This window comes from Eucalyptus grandis, chromosome 8, assembly GCF_016545825.1.
Source record: "Eucalyptus grandis isolate ANBG69807.140 chromosome 8, ASM1654582v1, whole genome shotgun sequence".
NCBI classification, from domain to species: domain Eukaryota; kingdom Viridiplantae; phylum Streptophyta; class Magnoliopsida; order Myrtales; family Myrtaceae; genus Eucalyptus; species Eucalyptus grandis.
In genome coordinates, this window is record NC_052619.1 from 2,135,803 (window position 1) to 2,154,467 (window position 18,665).

General features: G+C 40.1%; 1 protein-coding gene across 1 annotated transcript; it reads right to left on the reverse strand.

Moving 5' to 3' along the window:
* Positions 1-16,640: 16,640 nt before the first annotated feature.
* On the reverse strand, positions 16,641-18,276 carry LOC104416158 (caffeic acid 3-O-methyltransferase 1). The gene is made up of 4 exons (XM_039298693.1): positions 17,963-18,276; positions 17,430-17,743; positions 17,210-17,274; positions 16,641-17,041 (listed from the first exon to the last, which is right to left on the reverse strand). The coding sequence occupies exons 1-4, from the start codon at positions 18,274-18,276 to the stop codon at positions 16,739-16,741; spliced, it is 996 nt and encodes a 331-aa protein (XP_039154627.1). The 3' UTR covers positions 16,641-16,738.
* Positions 18,277-18,665: the final 389 nt, after the last annotated feature.

An 18,665-nucleotide genomic window follows, 5' to 3' on the forward strand; every position in this document is an offset into this window, starting at 1 on the left:
TGGCAGACGTCCATTAGAGAACGTGAGCCACTCACTCACAAGATTACGATTAGATTGTCCAGTTTGTCTGACGAACTTAACTTGTACAGGCTTAACTCGAAAAATATATGATTTATAGTCTAGTTAGTTTTGGGTGAGACGCTCTTCTTCCTAAGAAATCTCTAAGGGTTGTTGTGAAGAAAAATGCAGAGCTAAACGAGAGTCCAACAACGATCGAGATCAAGTTTGCCTTTCGAAACAAGAGAGAGGGTATTTCATCATAGGTTTCTTGGGAGCAAGTCACCCCTGAAAACTTAATACAAAAACAAATTCATCATTGCATAGCTTGACCGAAGCAATATTCATAAAGCAAAGGAAAGTTAAACCAAGAGAGGTGGAAATTAGGGGACCTAGAGGGAGATGGTCTCTTCAACAGAGAGGATTTGGAGATGTTCGTTTAGGGACGAGCCAGCAAGCGAGCCCTCCATCGATCTTTTGTGAAGCTCTAACACCCGTTGTTTGTGGACGTGACAAATGAATTCAGACCTCGAAAACTTGTTGGACTTGCCAAGATCTCGAATTCTTTTGTCTTTCTTTCTTTTCCTCCTGAGACATAGTTCGACATCACAACATCGGAGACGAATATGCTCCTGGAAACAATGTTTGTCGCAGATATCGAAACCCACCCTTTGTCACTTTCACATGTTTCATTTTGCCATCATTCACTTGTTACTCGATATAGTAATGCAATCAGGTTTTAAAGAGAAATAACATAATATTGGACAGAGAAAAGGATAAAATGGTAAAAGCAATAAGTTAATCCACTTTCCACCGAAAGTGCACTCGATGAAATTCCTTAATTATCCCTAAAATTTTGAATGCAGTCCTATTAGCTTGCTAGGATTACCTAGTAGGTAGGGTAGCACTTAGTAGAGCTCTCATGCTCTTATAAAATAGTGAGGTACAACCTTAACCATCATCGATCATTCACAACACACCCCTTATTAAGATTAAGGTTAAAATCTTACTTTTAATAAAGATTCAGGTACTATATCAAGAAAACCAAATTATTTGATTTATGAGACCTTCTTTCGTTTGTACAAGAGAATTGATATAAAAAAAATACTTTTAAGTAAATGGTGCCATCCATGCTATTTTTGTCTTTCAATTTTTTTTTTTTTAAGGTACCTTATACTTTGAGATGCTTTTAAGAATCTATGTTTGATGACTATGATGATGGATCTAATAGTAATACAAACAACCTCTAGAGTACCATGAACCATGATTAGGCAATGAAAGTGCCATTGGATTTTGTATTAGCCATTGAATCAATGATGTTCAATTAATTTAAGGCCAAGCATTGTAATGGATGATTGTTTGGATGGAGATGTGTCTACAAGTGACCCAAGGATTTTATTAAGGTGCAAATTGATATAGAAATCTTATTCTTGGTGGTGCACTTTATAAGTAAAATTTTATTGATTTAAATTACAAAGTTTTGTGGGCTTATAAGTTGAAAATAAGTGTTTATTTAAATGAGGATTAAATGGAATAGGAATAGGAGAGGGTGAGCTGATTTTTAGGCCCAAAGACCATCCAACCAGCCCACGCAACCCCTTATTCGACCGGCCCATGAAGGCCCAAGACCGGCCCAACATTGAAGCCCACCAACCCTTGCATGTGAGTTGCCAAGTGGCAAGGAGGTTGAGCCAAGTGTGGCTGCCCCCATTGGCTCCTTTGGGCGGCTGCATGCAATCAAATGATTGCTAATGAGTGAAGGGAAGAAATTAGGGGGAAATAGGGGGCGGATTAGGCGAGGAAAGGGAGAGAAAGAGAGGGTGTCGTCCGAGAGAGAGAGGAGAGAAAGAGAGAAAGGAAAGCAAAGGAAGAGAGAAAGGAGAGGCCGTGCGTGTGAGAGGAAGGAGGAGGTCCGTCCGCTGATCATCCGCCTAGCTCGCCGCCGTTCATTCGCCGCTTTGCCCGCCATCTTTGTTGCTCTTTGTGCCTAAGTTTGAGGCAAGTAGAGTCCTAAAAATTACCCTTTGCATTGCTGTGATGTGTGTGTAGAAGATGGTGAATTTTGGTTGTGGTAGATGTGAAGAAAGGTCGAAGTTATGGGGAGAAATTCGTTGGCCTAGCATGCTGTTTCTGGAAAAATCAGTCCGCCCATCCATGAGTTTGTGTGATGCATGAGAATTTTTAGTTGGAATATTGTTTCTATTTCTTCATGAAAGTTGTAGAAAACATCTTGAGGAACAACATACTAAAATTTGAGGCAAAACGAACAAGTAATGGTTAGTGAAATGATTTTACCTTGGAGAAATTAGATTTGGAATTCGTTGTGCTGACCTTTAGAGATTTCATAGTCTGTAAAGTAACTTTCTTGTGAAAATCTCACTTTGATCTCTTAATGAAAGCTGTAATTTACTTCTTGGGGTAGAACATATAAAAAATTTAGAGGAAATGAACAAAAATAGGTCAGTGAAACCGTTGTTCTTTGAAGAAACTGGATCTGGAAAAAAATGCTACCTCGGCCTAGTATGATTTCATGATTTTTATAAAATCATACAGTTAAAATTTGATCATATGTCCTTAATTAAAGTCGTAGGTAATATTCTGAGGAATAACATACTGAAAATTTAAAATAAACGAACACATGTAGGTCGGTGAAATGAGTTTCTTTTGAAAGATGATAATCTGGGAAAAGACGACACCGAGAACAGGGGGAATTAATCATCTATATCTATTAATCTAGAACGATTTGGGTTTCAATTTCTTCATGAGATATTTACCTTTATGACTTTTCTATAACATGTAAAAATTTCATAATTTTTTAAGTTCATGTGGGTATTTAATTTAAATTACTCCCGAAACTGTGCAAGCTGAAATATTGAAGTTTTGAAAACTGTGATGCATGGACCGTGCTGTTTTGTGTGAGGTTCTTTTGGTATGGAGTTATTCATGAGATATCTGCCTTTAGGTTTCATCTATAATGTGTCAAGTTTTCAGAATTTATGAATACCATTTACTAATTTTTCTAGAGTTTTAATTAGAGGAATGCATTCCGATTTATCCGAAACATTGATGTGTTTTGAAAAATAAATGAATTCATCCATGTGATGTAATACCTTGAGTGGTTGATTTTGCTGCATATGTGATAACATATGTCATGTTATATGGCATGAAAAGTTGGTTGAGACGCTTGATATTATTGCATCAAATGCCATGTTGAAATTGAGATACATGTGTGAATATAAATTGAGAAAATAACGAGACCGTTGGAGGTGTGAGCCGCGATGCCCCGGGAGTGTCGGGATGCCCGGAGTGTGTGTGTCGGATGCCCTGGGAGTGTCGGGATACTCGGAGGTGTGTGCCGGAAGCCTCTGAGGTGTGTGCCAGGGGGATATCTCATGATGCTAGTTAGGGTACGAGACGCCTGGAGTGTGTGTGCCGGATGCCCGGAGGTGTGTGCCGGAGGTTCCTCGCGATACCAGTTGGGATGCGAGCGATAAATTGTGAGATGCAAATATTGGTCCCTAGGAAGAAAATGATGTGATCTAATTGAAATATAAAGATCGAGAATTGAATCACACGCATGGATATGTGCATATGGCATGGTGATACATGCATGGCTGTTTAATGATAAGTGCATGGTGGAATATGCACATTGCATAATGATATATGCATGACTGTTTAATGATGAGTGCATGGTGGATTTTTACTGCTGAGTGGTTGTACTCACCCCTTTTAGAGATTAACATTTCAGATTAGAAAGATGCCTTTGCTGCCAGTTGCACACGGTACTTACTATGGCATACCTACTGATGTTGATGTGGAGTGTACGGAGCACATCTGTGTCGGTGCCCCTGGTTTAGTGTTTGTTCGAGTCCGTGTCCTGGTGATGTACGATGTGGGTTGAGCTGATGGCCCGGTTATCCAGGAGTTTTTGTCTGTCCATGTCCGGCATGATGGAGTGATGTTAAGGATGTTACCGCCGCCGCCGCCCGATGCACCGGATTGGGTGTGATGGCACGTATAGCTGATGGGAGCTGACACTTTTTGGAGATAGCCGACGCTTGTTGATGGAGGGTTGTACATGTTCGATGTAGGGTCGAGTCCTTTTTGGGTGGTAGCCAAGTATAGTTAAAAATCTTGGCCTTCTTGTTGTATCGACCTTGATGTCCATCATGAAAATATAAATAAGAGTGAATCAGCTTTATCTTTTCTTATAGTGCGTAGTTGGTGTAAATTGCATTATGGTTATTGGAATAAAGGATGGTGAGACTTGTTTATGCTTTTGCTAATAAGCTGCGTTGAGATCGCTTTAAAAAACAAAAATCTCTAGTCAAAGGGTATCGGTCTGTGAAGTTATATGAGATCGAGTAATTAAGAGAGATCACATGTGGCGACCTCAAGCGAATCGGGGGTGTCACAGCCTGGTTTGGTATCAGAGCAATGGTTATAGATTGGAGTGATAAGGAGCCTCATTTGGAAATTGAGGAACATGATGACAATACATACCATAAGATATTAACTAGAATAGTGGGGTAACTTTGAATAACGGGTGATGGGTATTCATTCGTAGATCCCTAGTAGTTATTATTAGTTGTCTTTAGGTGCCAGTAACATGTTTATGTTTCTTATATAGTAGTAGTGCTTTTAAATGGAGACAATGAGTCTCAGATTATTCCTGAGGCAATGCTTGGAAATTGCGGGAAAGTCATGGTGCGAGCTGGAAGTGCTCATCCATTGAGGGCTGAAACCTCTACTGCAAGGGCTGAATCCTGAATGGAAGATATCCTGCAGGCATTGGCCAATATTGAAAATCTGATGGATAGGCAAGCGCAGCAACAACCTGGAGTGGAACGTCACCCTTAAGGACTGGTGGAGCAATTTCTGAAGTTGAAGCCACCTAAGTTTAGTAGAATGGGAAGTCCTGAGGAGGCGAAGCATTGGATTGATGGGATAGAACAGATTTTCCGGTTGTTGGACTGTAGTGATGCTGAGAAAATAGTCTTGGTAGAGTACTAGCTAGAGGGAAATGCAAAGTTTTGGTGGAGAGCTTCGAAGGATACAATCTTTCCACCAGGTATTGATGTGAACTGGGAAGAGTTTGTGAAAGCTTTCAATAGGAAACATTTCTCTGACTGTGCTAAGGATAAAAAAATCACTGAATTTATTTAGTTAGAACAAGAGGAGCTGACAATGGATCAGTATGAGGCAATTTTTTTTGAATTGTCTAGGTATGCTCCCAGATTGATTGAGGGTCGTGAGGAAAAAGCTAAGAGATTTCTGAAAGGGTTGAGGACTGATATTAGGAAACAACTGGTGCCTTTGAACATAAGGAATTATCATGAGATTTATGAAATGGCGTAGTTAGTGGAGCAAGAGTTGGTAAGAGAGCGATAAGAGTTTAAGAGACAGTTGAGCTTTAGTGATATCAGAAAGGGTAAGAGACCCTATCCTAGTCAAGGTCAGACTTGGAATGTAAAGAAAAAAAACAATTATGGAAATTTTGGAAGAGCTAGGGATGGCCTGAATATAGGGAAGGCACCCTATCAGCCTAATGTTTGTCGAAGGTGTGATGGGCGACATGGTCCAGGACCTTGCAATGGACAACTGAGATGTTATAGTTGTGGACAAGTGGGTCACCTTAAGAGAGATTGCCCACAAGAAAAGTCACAAATGAGTGTAGGCTCGGTATGATAGGCACAACAGAGTGCTGTTAGACCAAACCTACCAAGGAATCCTCAGAGGCCACCATCACAAGGAAGGGCGTATGCAGTCACCCAAGAGGAAGCGGAAGCTTCCAGAAATGTTATATCATGTACGATTTTCATAAATGGCAAGAAGGCATATGCATTGTTTGACACGGGTGCTATGCATTCGTTTATATCTGAAAGATATAGGCAATTGAGTGAAATAGAAGTTATGCCCCTTAAGACGCCTCTTTGTGTTTCCACGCCTTTAAAGAATATGGTATTGTCTACGATGATGTGTGCAAAATGTAAGATAACTATAGAAGAGCGAGATATGGAAATAGACTTAGTTGTAATGGCTATGTATGACTTCGATGTTATCATAGGAATGGACTGGCTCCATAAGCATAAGGCTAAGGTGGATTGCTATAGGAAAGTGATCCGGTTCATATTGCTTGATCAATCTAGTTTCGAATTTTTCGGAGGTTAGACAAAGCCCTCTATAGCCATTATTTCGATGGTAGAAGCTTGTGAACTACTTGACGAAGAATGTCAAGGATACCTAGCGGTGGTAAGAGACCTTACTAAGAAAGAGGCTGAAATCGGTGAGATTCAAGTAGTCAGGGAATTTCAGGATGTGTTTCCCGAGGAGTTGCCTAGATTACCACCAGAGCGAGAAATTGAGTTTGAAATCGAACTAATGCTTGGAATAGGACCTATATCAAAAGTCCCGTATAGGATGGCTTTAGTCGAGTTAAAGGAATTGAAGGTGCAACTACAAGAGTTGCTTGACAAATGATTCATTAGGTCAAGCGCTTCACCTTGGGGTACACCAGTCTTGTTTGTGAAAAAGAAGGATGGGTCGATGCGTTTGTGTATTGATTATAGACAGCTGAATCAAGTAACTATAAAAAATAAGTATCCTTTGCCTAGAATTGATGATTTATTTGATCAATTGCAAGGAAGTTCAGTCTTTTCTAAGATTGACTTCAGATCAGGATACCATCAGTTAAGGATTAAGAAAGAGGACATTCCTAAGACTGCATTTAGGACTCGTTATGGACATTATGAGTTTTTAGTTATGCCTTTTGGATTGACAAATGCACCAGCTGCATTCATGGATTTAATGAATAGGATATTTAAGCCTTATTTGGATAAGTTTGTGATTGTTTTTATTGATGATATCCTAGTATATTCTAGAGGACCTGAAGAGCATGAGCAATACTTGAGCATAGTTTTGCAAGCTCTAAGAGATCATAAGTTGTATGCCAAATTCAACAAATGTGAATTTTGGCTAGACAGGATAATATTTTTGGGACACGCGGTGTTAGGAGGAGGAATTTCAGTGGACCTGACGAAAGTTGAGATAGTAATAAATTGGCCAAGACCGACAGCATCCACTGAAATACGGAGTTTCTTAGGATTTGCTGGATATTATAGGAGATTTATTGAAGGGTTTTCACGACTAGCAGGCCCCTTAACGAAATTGACCCGAAAGAATGTAAGATTTGAATGGAGTGGGGAATGTGAAAGGAGCTTTCAGGAACTTAAAAGAAAATTGACTTCGGCTCCAATCCTGACTATACCATCTGGCTCCGATGGTTTTCTGGTATATAGTGATGCATCTCACAAAGGACTGGGATGTGTTTTGATGCAATATGGCAAGGTCATAGCCTACGCATCGAGGCAATTAAAACCCCATGAGCTGAATTACCCAATGCATGATTTAGAATTGGCAGCTATAGTGTTTGCTTTGAAGATATGGAGACACTATCTGTATGGAGAAAAGTTTGAAATCTATACAGACCATAAGAGCCTAAAATATCTATTTTCACAAAAGGAATTGAACATGAGACAAAGGAGGTGGATGGAGTTATTGAAAGATTATGACTGTGAGATACGATACCATCCAGGAAAGGCAAATAAGGTGGCAAATGCCCTTAGTCAAAAGTCGGCTATGGACATGGCTAGTCTAAGAATAACATAGTGGAATCCGTTAAAGTCTATTGTGAATTCAGACTTCAAATTGGAGATGGATCGCCCTACTGGTATGCTTACTGCATTAATGATTGAACCCAAAATTATTCAGAAAGTTAAGATCCTGCAAGAATCTGACCTGGAGATTATGAAAGTAAAAGATATAGTGTCTTTAGAGAAAATACCAGAATTTCAAGTCTCTGAAGATGGTGTGATAAGATGCCAAGGATGACTTTGTGTTCCCGACAATGAAGAAGTGAAGAGGGAAATTTTGTCGAAGGCACATAGGAGTAATTATAGTATTAATCCGGGAAATACAAAGATGTACATGAATTTGCATCAGCAATTCTGGTGGAATGTCATGAAGAAGGATATAGCTAAGCATGTTTCTCAATGTTTAACGTGTCAGCAAGTGAAGGCAGAACACCGCAAACCTGCAGGACTATTGAGACCATTTGATATACCAGAGTGGAAGTGGGAGCATATAATGATGGACTTTATGCAAGGACTGCCAATGACATCAAATGGCCACGACTCTATTTGGGTGATAGTGGATCGTTTGACGAAGTCTGCTCATTACCTAACTGTCCGCGTAGACTACTCGATGAGTAAACTTGCTGAGATGTATGTAAGCTAGGTAATACGCTTGCATGGTATTCCTATAACGATCACCTCTGATCGAGACTCTTGGTTTACTTCAAATTTTTGGCGAAGTCTTCAAGATGCCTTAGGGACAAAGCTTCAATTTAGTACTGCTTTTCATCCTCAAACAGATGGACAAACAGAAAGAGTGATTCAAACTCTAGAAGATATGCTGAGAGCATGTGTCATTGACTTTAAAGGAAATTGGGATGAGAATTTGCACCTGATAGAGTTCGCCTATAATAATAGTTTTCAGAAAAGTATAGGCATGGCTCCGTATGAGGCATTATATGGAAGAAGATGTAGGACCCCTATCTGTTGGAATAAAGTAGGTGAAAGAAAACCGACAGGACCTGAGATAGTGCAAGTTACTACAGAAGCGGTCGAGATAATCAGGAAAAGACTTAAGATAGCCCAGAACCGACAAAGAGACTATGCGAATAGGCGTAGGAGGCCTTTAGAGTTTAATGTGGGAGATCATGTATTCCTTAAGGTATCTCTAATGAAAGGAATATCTTGATTTGGAATGAAGGGTAAGTTAAGCCCTAGATTTGTTGGACTTTTTGAGATACTTGAAAGAATAGGAGATGTAGCGTATCATTTGGCGCTGCCTCCTAAATTGGAAAATTTACATGATGTGTTTCATGTGTCGATGCTGAGAAAGTACCAGCCGGATCCTGGTCACATACTCGATCATGAAGCCATCAAAGTAGATGAGAAAGTGAGGTACATCGAAAAGCCTGTGCAAGTACTGGATCAAAAGGAGCAAGTTCTTAGGACTAAGAAGATTCCTTTGGTTAAGATATTATGGCGACATCATGATGTGGAGGAAGCCACATGGGAGAGTGAAAACAAGATGAGGGAAAGGTACCCTCACTTGTTTGACGAGATATAGGTAATGTCTAATTTCGAGGACGAAATTCTTTAAGGAGAGGAGAATTGTGGCATCCTAAAATCTCATAACAACCTCTGGAGTACCATGAACCATGATTAGGTAATGGAAGTGCCATTGGATTTTGTATTAGCTATTGAATCAATGATGTTTAATTAATTTAAGGCCGAGCATTGTAATGGACAATTGTTTGGATGGAGATGTGTCTACAAGTGACCCAAGGATTTTATTAAGGTGCAAATTGATATAGAAATCTTATTCTTGGTGGTGCACTTTATAAGTAAAATTTTATTGATTTAAATTACAAAGTTTTGTGGGCTTATAAGTTGAAATTAAGTGTTTATTTAAATGAGGATTAAATGGAATAGGAATAGGAGAGGGTGAGCTGATTTTTAGGCCCAAAGTTCATCCAACCAGCCCACGCAGCCCCCCTATTCGACCGGCCCATGAAGGCCCAAGACCGGCCCAACATTGAAGCCCACCAACCCTTGCATGTGAGTTGCCAAGTGGCAAGGAGGTTGAGCCAAGTGTGGCTGCCCCCATTGGCTCCCTTTGGGTGGCTGCATGCAATCAAATGATTGTTAATGATTGAAGGGAAGAAATTAGGGGGAAATAGGGGGCGGATTAGGCAAGGAAAGGGAGAGAAAGAGAGGGTGTCGTCCGAGAGAGAGAGGAGAGAAAGAGAGAAAGGAAAGGAAAGGAAGAGAGAAAGGAGAGGCCGTGCATGTGAGAGGAAGGAGGAGGTCCGTCCGCTGATCGTCCGCCTAGCTCGCCGCCGTTCGTTCGCCGCTTTGCCCGCCATCTTTGTTGCTGTTTGTGCTTAAGTTCGAGGCAAGTAGAGTCCTAAAACCTACCCTTTGCATTGCTGTGATGTGTGTGTAGAAACGTAGAAAGAAAAAAGAATATAAGAGCAACACGGAAGTAGAGCTTGATTTTTTCCTAAAAAGGTATTTACATTTTCAATTGAGACAAGTAAGCCTCCCCAGACCATACAAGTGCTCGACGAGCAAAAGTACAATTATTGTTAACCAAGGAAAATAATTCGTGATAAAGACAAGATACACTTGGACAAAAAACCCTGGTGAAGTTTGGTTGTGGTAGATGTGATGAAAGGTCGAAGTTATGGGGAGAAATTCGTTGGCCTAGCATGCTGTTTCTGGAAAAATCAGTCTGACCATCCATGAGTTTGTGTTCTGCATGAGACTTTTTAGTTGGAATCTTGTTTCAATTTCTTCATGAAAGTTGTAGAAAAAATCTTGAGGAGAAACATACTAAAATTTGAGGCAAAACGAACAAGTAATGGTTAGTGAAATGATTTTTCCTTGGAGAAATTAGATCTGGAATTCGTTGTGCTGACCTTTAGAGATTTCGTGGTCTGTAAAGTAACTTTCTTGTGAAAATATCACTTTGATCTCTTAATGAAAGCTGTAATTTACTTCTTGAGGTAGAACATATAAAAAATTTAGAGGAAATGAACAAAAATAGGTCGGTGAAATCGTTGTTCTTTGAAGAAACTGGATCTGGAAAAAATGCTACCTCGACCTAGTATGATTTCGTGATTTTTATAAAATCATACAGTTAAAATTTGATCATATGTACTTAATTAAAGTTGTAGGTAATATTCTCAGGAATAACATACTGAAAATTTAGAAGAAACGAACATATGTAGGTCGGTGAAATGAGTTTCTTTTGAAAGATGATAATCTGGGAAAAGATGACACCGAGAACAGGGGGAATTAATCATCTATATCTATTAATATAGAACGATTTGGGTTTCGATTGCTTCATGAGATATTTACCTTTGGGACTTTTCTATAATATGTCAACATTTCAGAATTTTTGGAGTTCATTTGGGTATTTAATTTAAATTACTCCCGAAACTGTGCAAGCTGAAATATTGAAGTTTTGAAAACTATGATGCATGGACCGTGCTGTTTTGTGTGAGGTTCTTTTGGTATGGAGTTATTCATGAGATATATTCCTTTAGGTTTCTTCTATAATGTTTCAAGTTTTCAGAATTTATTAATACCATTTACTAGTTTTTCTAGAGTTTTAATTAGAGGAATGCATTCTGATTTATCCGAAACATTGATGTGTTTTGAAAAACAAATGAATTCATCCATGTGATGTAATACCTTGAGTGGTTGATTTTGCTGCATATGTGATGACATATGGCATGTTATATGGCATCAAGTTGGTTGAGACCCTTGATATTATTGCATCAAATGCCATGTTGAAATTGAGATACATGTGTGAACATAAATTGAGAAAATAACGAGACCGTCGGAGGTGTGAGCCGACGATGCCTCGGGAGTGTCGAGATGCCCGGAGGTGTGTGCCGGGGGTACCTCATTATGCTAGTTGGGGTACGAGATGCTCGGAGTGTGTGTACCGAATGCCCGGAGGTGTGTGCCGGAAGTTCCTCGCGATGCCAAGTGGGATGCGAGTGATAAATTGTGGGATGCAAATATTGGTCCCTGGGAAGAAAATAATGTGATCTAATTGAAATATAAAGATCGAGAATTGAATCACGCGCATGGATTTGTGCATATGGCATGGTGATACATGCATGGATGTTTAATGATAAGTGCATGGTGAAATATGCACATTGCATAATGATATACGCATGACTGTTTAATGATAAGTGCATGGTGGAATATGCACATTGCATAATGATATATGCAGGACTGTTTAATGATGAGTGCATGGTGGATCTTTACTGATGTGTGGTTGTATTCACCCTTTTTGGGGATTAACATTTCATATTAGAAAAATGCCTTTGCTGCTAATTGCACATGGTACTTATTATGGCATACCTACTGATGTTGATGTGGAGTGTACGAAGCACATTTATGTCAGTGCCCCTAGTTTATTATTTGTTTGAGTCCGTGTCCTGGTGATGTACGATGTGGGTCGAGCTGATGGCCCAGTTATCCAAGAGTTTTGTCTGTCTATGTCCGGCATGATGGAGTGATGTTAGGGATGTTACAGCCACCGCCGCCCGATGCACCGGATTGGGTGTGATGGCACATATAGTTGATGGGAGCTGAAACTTTTTGGAGATAGCTGACGCTTGTTGATGGAGGGTTGTACATGTTCAATGTAAGGTCGAGTTCTTTTTGGGTGGCAGCCAAGTATAGTTAAAAATCTTGGCCTTTTTGTTGTATCGACCTTGATGTCCATCATGAAAATATAAATAAGAGTGAGTCGGCTTTATCTTTTCTTATGATACGTAGTTGGTGTGCATTGCATTATGGTTATTGGAGTAAGGGATGATGAGACTTGTTTATGCTTCCACTAATAAGCTGCGCTGAGACTGCTTTAAAAAAAAAAAAATCTCTAGTCAAAGGGTATGGGTTTGTGAAGTTATATGAGATCGAGTAATTAAGAGAGATCACCTGTGGCGACCTCAAGCGAATTAGGGGTGCCACAATAACCCTCACCCAGATCTGGGGCGAGGGCACGCAGGCCCTCGCCGTTGGTCGGCTGGGGCCGTCGGCCCTCGGCTCGGGCTCGGTAGCCCTAGCCGACCCTCCCCCACCTTCCGGCGACGGCGAGGAGGTGGCGGCGGCGGCAAGGGCTCAACCCTCGCCGCCGGCTGCCTTCCTCCTCCTTTAAATAAATAATAATAATAATAATAATAATAATAATAATAATAATAATAATAATAATAATAATAATAATAAATTATATTATTATTTTGTTTTAAATTTAATTTAATTAATTTTATATATTATATTAAAATTCAAATTAGGCCAAAATGTCGTTTTGGCTAATTTAAGAGCTCTATTTTGGCCAACACCCGAAACGAAGTCGTTTGGGGTGAATTAGAGCTAACTCAGCTCTCCGGCGAGCCACCTCAACAAGAAATATTAATATTTAATTGCCACGTATGATTTCCGGCTGGTTTCGCCGGAGGTGGCACTTAGGTGTCCCACTTTTCTTCAAATGTGGCATTTAAGTGTACCTTTGGAAAGTTATGACATTTAAGTGTCCATTTATGCAAAGTTATGGCACTTGTAGTGCTTTTATCCCCATTTTCAACAATGTGAATCCTGTAACTAGTTGTAAATCATCAATTGTACCAGCTTTTAAGAAGGGATTTTCATGACCTCCTTTTTTCCGTCTGGGGAAAAGGAGGAAAGGTTTAGGGGTATTTGCCTAAAGAGTTGGACCAATGGCTCTAAATTAGGCGCGAGCTCTCCCAAGCCCATACCTCGCGTGGCATTGGATTTTGAATTTTAGTTCTTAACAACCTATGTAATTCTAGGAGTCGCCACTAGCCTATTGGGGTTGGCTAGAAACTAATCAAGACACGGAAGTGTTGTCTCGATTCCTACGCAACCAGAGATTTCTAGGAACGGGGACTTGTTTACGCCAATGTTTCTATTAGCACCCTTGCGGTACCACTAACTTAGAATGTTGTTTATCTAAATGGCCACATAATCTTGATTACCAATTATAATCTTTATGAAACCACTAAGTGTCCATGCAAATGTTTTTGTAGTTTTTTTTTTAATGTCTAAACTAATCCTAACATAATTTAGAAGAGAAATTTACACTCAAATTAATGAAAACGGTGCGCAAGTAAATATCCAAGAAATTAAAATGACTTGAAAGTAATGCGAAAAAGAAAGACCCGATACAAGTCGGACAAATAATATTACATGGCCTTGTTATCACGCCCGGGACAAGACCCACGTGAGTGAAATGGAAATTTAAATATGCATGAAATTACTCTAGATAATTTTAATCTATGCAAAATGGATTATTTACAAAAAAAAAAAAAAAACAGATCATAAAATACCAAATTAGCATTAAATTAGGAAAATGACCTTTTAAAAATAGGAAAATTTCATAGATGCCATTTTTGCCTTAATTTGATACATCTATCACTTTTATATTTTTTAAAATTTTTTTGGATTTTTGGATTTTTTTATTTTTTATTTTTTATTTAAATAAAAATAATAATTTCCTAAACTGATATATGCTAACATTGAACAACACATCACATGAATATCACAATAACCGAGCTCAAATCGACCGTTTCAAGATCGAAACTTGGTTTGCGCATTTCGTTGAACACTTGGCATGCATCAAATCACCTAAAACCAGCTTCCTCGGGCCATGTTTGCAGCCTTCAATCTCAACCCATAAGCAATCTCATGTTGAACTAAAGTATCAAGATTATACTACCACATGCAAGGAGCAAGATTAGACAGAAATCATAGCTTAAAACACAAAAAAACTAAGTTGAAATCGGTCTCAAATATGCGGGTTTGAGCTGATTTTGCAAATCTGGGTTTGAACCCAAGTCAAGTAAACAGGTTACATGCTCATATTCAAGCCCCGACACCCATCACATACGAGATCTAAGAGAAACATTACTTGATCCGAGTGAAAGTAGGTAACATGAGCTTTCAAATGTAACAAACATGATAGAGAATGACCAACTGAACACATAAAAAAAAAAAAAAAAAACTCTCCAAAAAGCACACATGCAAAACTCTTGAAGAGATTTCAACACTTAGAAAAATTCTAGCCTCAAAATCAGTTTCTTGGACTAGTTTTCCTCTTGATTTTTCACTATTAAAACATGTTCAAACTCGAACAAAAATACATCTAGAATACTTACCTTGCTTCCTAGTTTCTTTTGCAAGTGATTCTTGGCCGATGAAACCGATAAATTATCCTCGGGGAAATTGGCTTCTTCAACTGGAAATGAGATCTGCAGAAAAAAAGAACTAACAACGAAGGTTTTCGTTGACCCTTAAAATTAGACTTCAAGACATCATTTATCTCTCAAATTTCTCAAAAACATTGGCTTTCCTTCACTCGTGAACAACCGGGCTCAACACTTTAAGAAAAATTTCCAATGTTTCCTGGCCCGGCAGGAGGGTGTACTTTCGGGGGGCTTTATGAGGCCTTCCCGATCTCCATTTGGGACGTGCGACCTATGGATGGAAATATATTTGAGTGAAGTTTCACTCTCTAGTTGAAGGTTTTGGCTAATTTTGGCCACATAGTTGTGAAAATCTCACTTTTCTCTCTCAAGGTCAGTCCGGATTTTCTGGGCTTTTTTCCTTTCTGGAGTTGCTTCTGAAGGTCTTTGGGGAACGATTCCGAGCTCTCTCCTCTCCCTATCGTCCCCTCTCTCTCCTCCCTCGAAAGACCATGCTTCTGTGATCTTATCCCCCGGATTCATCAATCTATTGGTCGGCTTTTTGTCCACCTACCAAGCCTGCCAACTGAGCTATCTACCCACTCTCTGACTTAGTCAATTTTTCCACTTCTGCAGCTGTTGAGTGTCCGGATTTGGTGCGATTTTCCCGTGCTTTCGGCCACTTATCCCTAGCCAATTCTTGTCCACTTGCACAACTAATTATGGCCTTCCATCACATGCAAAGATCAGGCTGGTTGGGCAGGTGAGGAAGATATGGTGGGGCCACCAAGTTGCTTACTCAGCAACTCCGAAATCAGACCAACTTGTGGACTGAGATTTGTCAGCTAGTTTGGGTGCTTTAATCCATCAATTTAGCTGCGATTTTTGATCAATTAGCAAGCTCATGCATAGTATTTTAAGATCTCGATCAGATTTCGCAATTGTGCCCACCCAATTTTGCAAGAAAGTCCCCCAAAAGTTGGCCATTTTCTTATTCGAAAATACCCAATTCAATGCAAATGTGGTCTTTTTGGCTCGATTTGATTGATTCGACTTGGCCCAAATTCAATTTCAACTTAATTGGTGACCAAGATGATGATTTAAGGGCTCGGGCGCAAATTTTGTAAAATTTGCGAATTGGTCCCTCAACTTTTGGAAATTGCATTTTGGCCCCAATTTGTCATTTGAATTCCAATTTGACTTCCTGGGCTTGGCTCGTCACATTTAGATCATTGGCCCCAACTTGCTCTCTTTTTTTTTTTTTTTTTCGATTTCTTCTTCTTCTTTTTTAATTATTATTTTTTATAAGAAAAACATCTTTTATGTAAAACACTATATTAAACACCTAGATAATCTATATGCCGGAATGAAATATTTTTGGGCAAAAATTTAGGTGTTAACAGGGATGTCAAAGTTTAATTTCGTAGCATGTAAGGGTGGAGAGTTTGATCATTTTCTCCCGAATTTGGTAGCTACGTAAGCTATGTTACACCTTTTTTTAGACTCGCCATTTTCAAAACCGTTGACCCGGGATAGTCATTTTGAGAATAGTCTAATTATTCATATCAAAACTTTATTGCTTTTTCTTCGATAAATTTAATGCAAAATAACCGGTCTGCCAAGGAAAAATGACACGACACCTACAACCATAGTTATTAGATTTACTTGGTGAGAACGGAATTGTCACTAAGACACACATCCTAAAGTGAAAAAGAAAGGGGAAATTCTTATTTTATTTGGAAGGACCAAACCACTGCTTGTTGACAACATAAGACAATGGTGTCTCTCCATCAAATTACCCAGAACACTCCGACCATGGGTATTATCATCTGTTAACGTAGTAAAGCCATCATCAAACTGAGAAGAAACCATCGACCATTGCGATCGTCACATCTTCTTGTGAAGCTCAATCAACCACAGGTTGTACACGCGCAGAACGTATTTCGGGGCATAAAACCCAGAGGCGCGGGCAAGGTCTGTGAATTCCCTTTGCGTCCGGGTCTTCGCGCCAGGGGCGAACCTCAGAGCGTTCAAGTCCATCAAGAAATTGGTCTGTGAGACATCGTCGGTCCCAGGATACTCCGGGATCACCTCGTCCACAATCACCACTTTCCCCGTCGGCGGCAATGCCTCCCAGCAATTCTTGAGCACCTTCACACAGAACTCATCGTCCCCGCAATGGAGAACCGACTGTTGAATAAATAAGTAGACCACTCAAAACATCGTACTTGGTTTTCACGATACTAGAACCTCTCATATCTCTCTTATAATTTTCATTACATGAATCAATTAGCAGTCAAGCTGATTTTGAATAATTAGAAGATTCGACGATACGAAAAAATTTAATAATTAATTGACCTTCAGGAAATGGACATCTGCTTTAGGGACGGCCTTTACAATGTCTCCTCCAACATGCGTAATACCTGCAAATGAATATATAATTGTGTAATCGTACTAAGGCAAGGACCGTTAACCCAGAAAAGAAAAAATTAAGGTTGTGTGAAACATGAAGTTGAGCGAGCTCTCATTACGGTTCGTATGCACACAAAACCTTCGATATCATTGGGATCGATTTTACCAGGAATGGGAGGAGCAGTTGCGATCACATGAGGCAAGTCGTAGTTGATGCCGCGGATGTGGGGGTTCTTGGAGAGGATGATTTTCAGGGTCTCACCGACACCACCGCCCAGATCGACGACCGTCTTTGCCTTTGAAAACCCGCTATAATGCTGAGCGATCTTGGGCATGTTAATCGCCGACAAGCTCGTCATCGACTTGTTGAACAGGTCGTTGAATCTCGGGTCTCGGCCCATGTGATCGAACAGGTTCATGCCGTGCCTGCGGGTGAAAGGTTCTGCCCCTCCTTCCTTAACTGCATCTTTAAGGCAGTGCCTACAGAGCACGCAACGCAAATTTAGTATCAGTGTGCTCTCTGGAGCAATCACGTCCATAGAATAACATCGTAATCGCTCCTCGTGTATCCAGAAAATTTTACTTGTATCCCTTCCCTTTTACGGTTGATCTATTGAAATTGGGCTTTCCGATTCTATTTTACGACCAAGAGAGCAACTAACGAGTGGGTAAAAATTCGCGGGTTATATAGACACAAACCAGCTTTCCAGAACAGTCTTTTCTTGATGTAGCATATGAGTTGGTGCATTAGAAGCTCCATTGTTGTCCAAAAAGAACTTGCTCCGAGGCCCGAGGCCGTAGAGCCTCTGGGGGGGGCCGCCTTTATCCTCCACGAGAGTGCACGATAAGATGGAGTAACTTGCGAGGAGCCGCAGCAGCCGGTTGATCATGTCCGGCGTGGCCGTGGCCGGGTTGTCGATAGAGAGCCGGGCCGCAATGTCCAATGGAGAGAGCTGGCCACACTTGGCCAGCAATTCAAGAATCCCCAGCTCAAGGGCTCCTTTCAAGACCATGGGAACAAAACCATTGAGGGGATCTCAAAGGCTTTCAACATGTCTTCATCTTCATGGGAAATTGTAATGGCTGGGGCTTCTTCCGAACTCATGTTTTTTTCTTTTTTTTATCTTTTGACTGTCTTTTCTTTTGGCTTTATGCTAATCGAAGATGCTGTGTACGATGTGGTAGTGCGATTTTGCCTTTTCATTTATAGAGCACGCATGGAGAACTTGGAGGGCTTTATTATCACACTTTTTTGTTTTTCTGTAAATTCGGTTGAAGTTGGTCCTTTTTTTCCTGAAGCGTTTACCCTAGACATATAGGCCAAATGCACTTGTAAATGTAAGCAATGCAAGGCCAGAGTTACTTTGGAGGCGTGAAGCGGCCACCCTAGACGTATAGGAAA

What these genes read in the sequence shown, in the direction of transcription:
- LOC104416158 (XM_039298693.1), bottom strand. Translation starts at nt 18,276, where the DNA reads ATGGTCTTGAAAGGAGCCCTTGAGCTGGGGATTCTTGAATTGCTGGCC. An exon ending in AAGACTGTTCTGGAAAGCTG is followed by an intron (nt 17,744 to 17,962) that starts GTTTGTGTCTAT and finishes CGTGCTCTGTAG; the next exon opens with GCACTGCCTTAAAGATGCAG. An exon ending in CAGATGTCCATTTCCTGAAG is followed by an intron (nt 17,042 to 17,209) that starts GTCAATTAATTA and finishes TTTATTCAACAG; the next exon opens with TCGGTTCTCCATTGCGGGGA.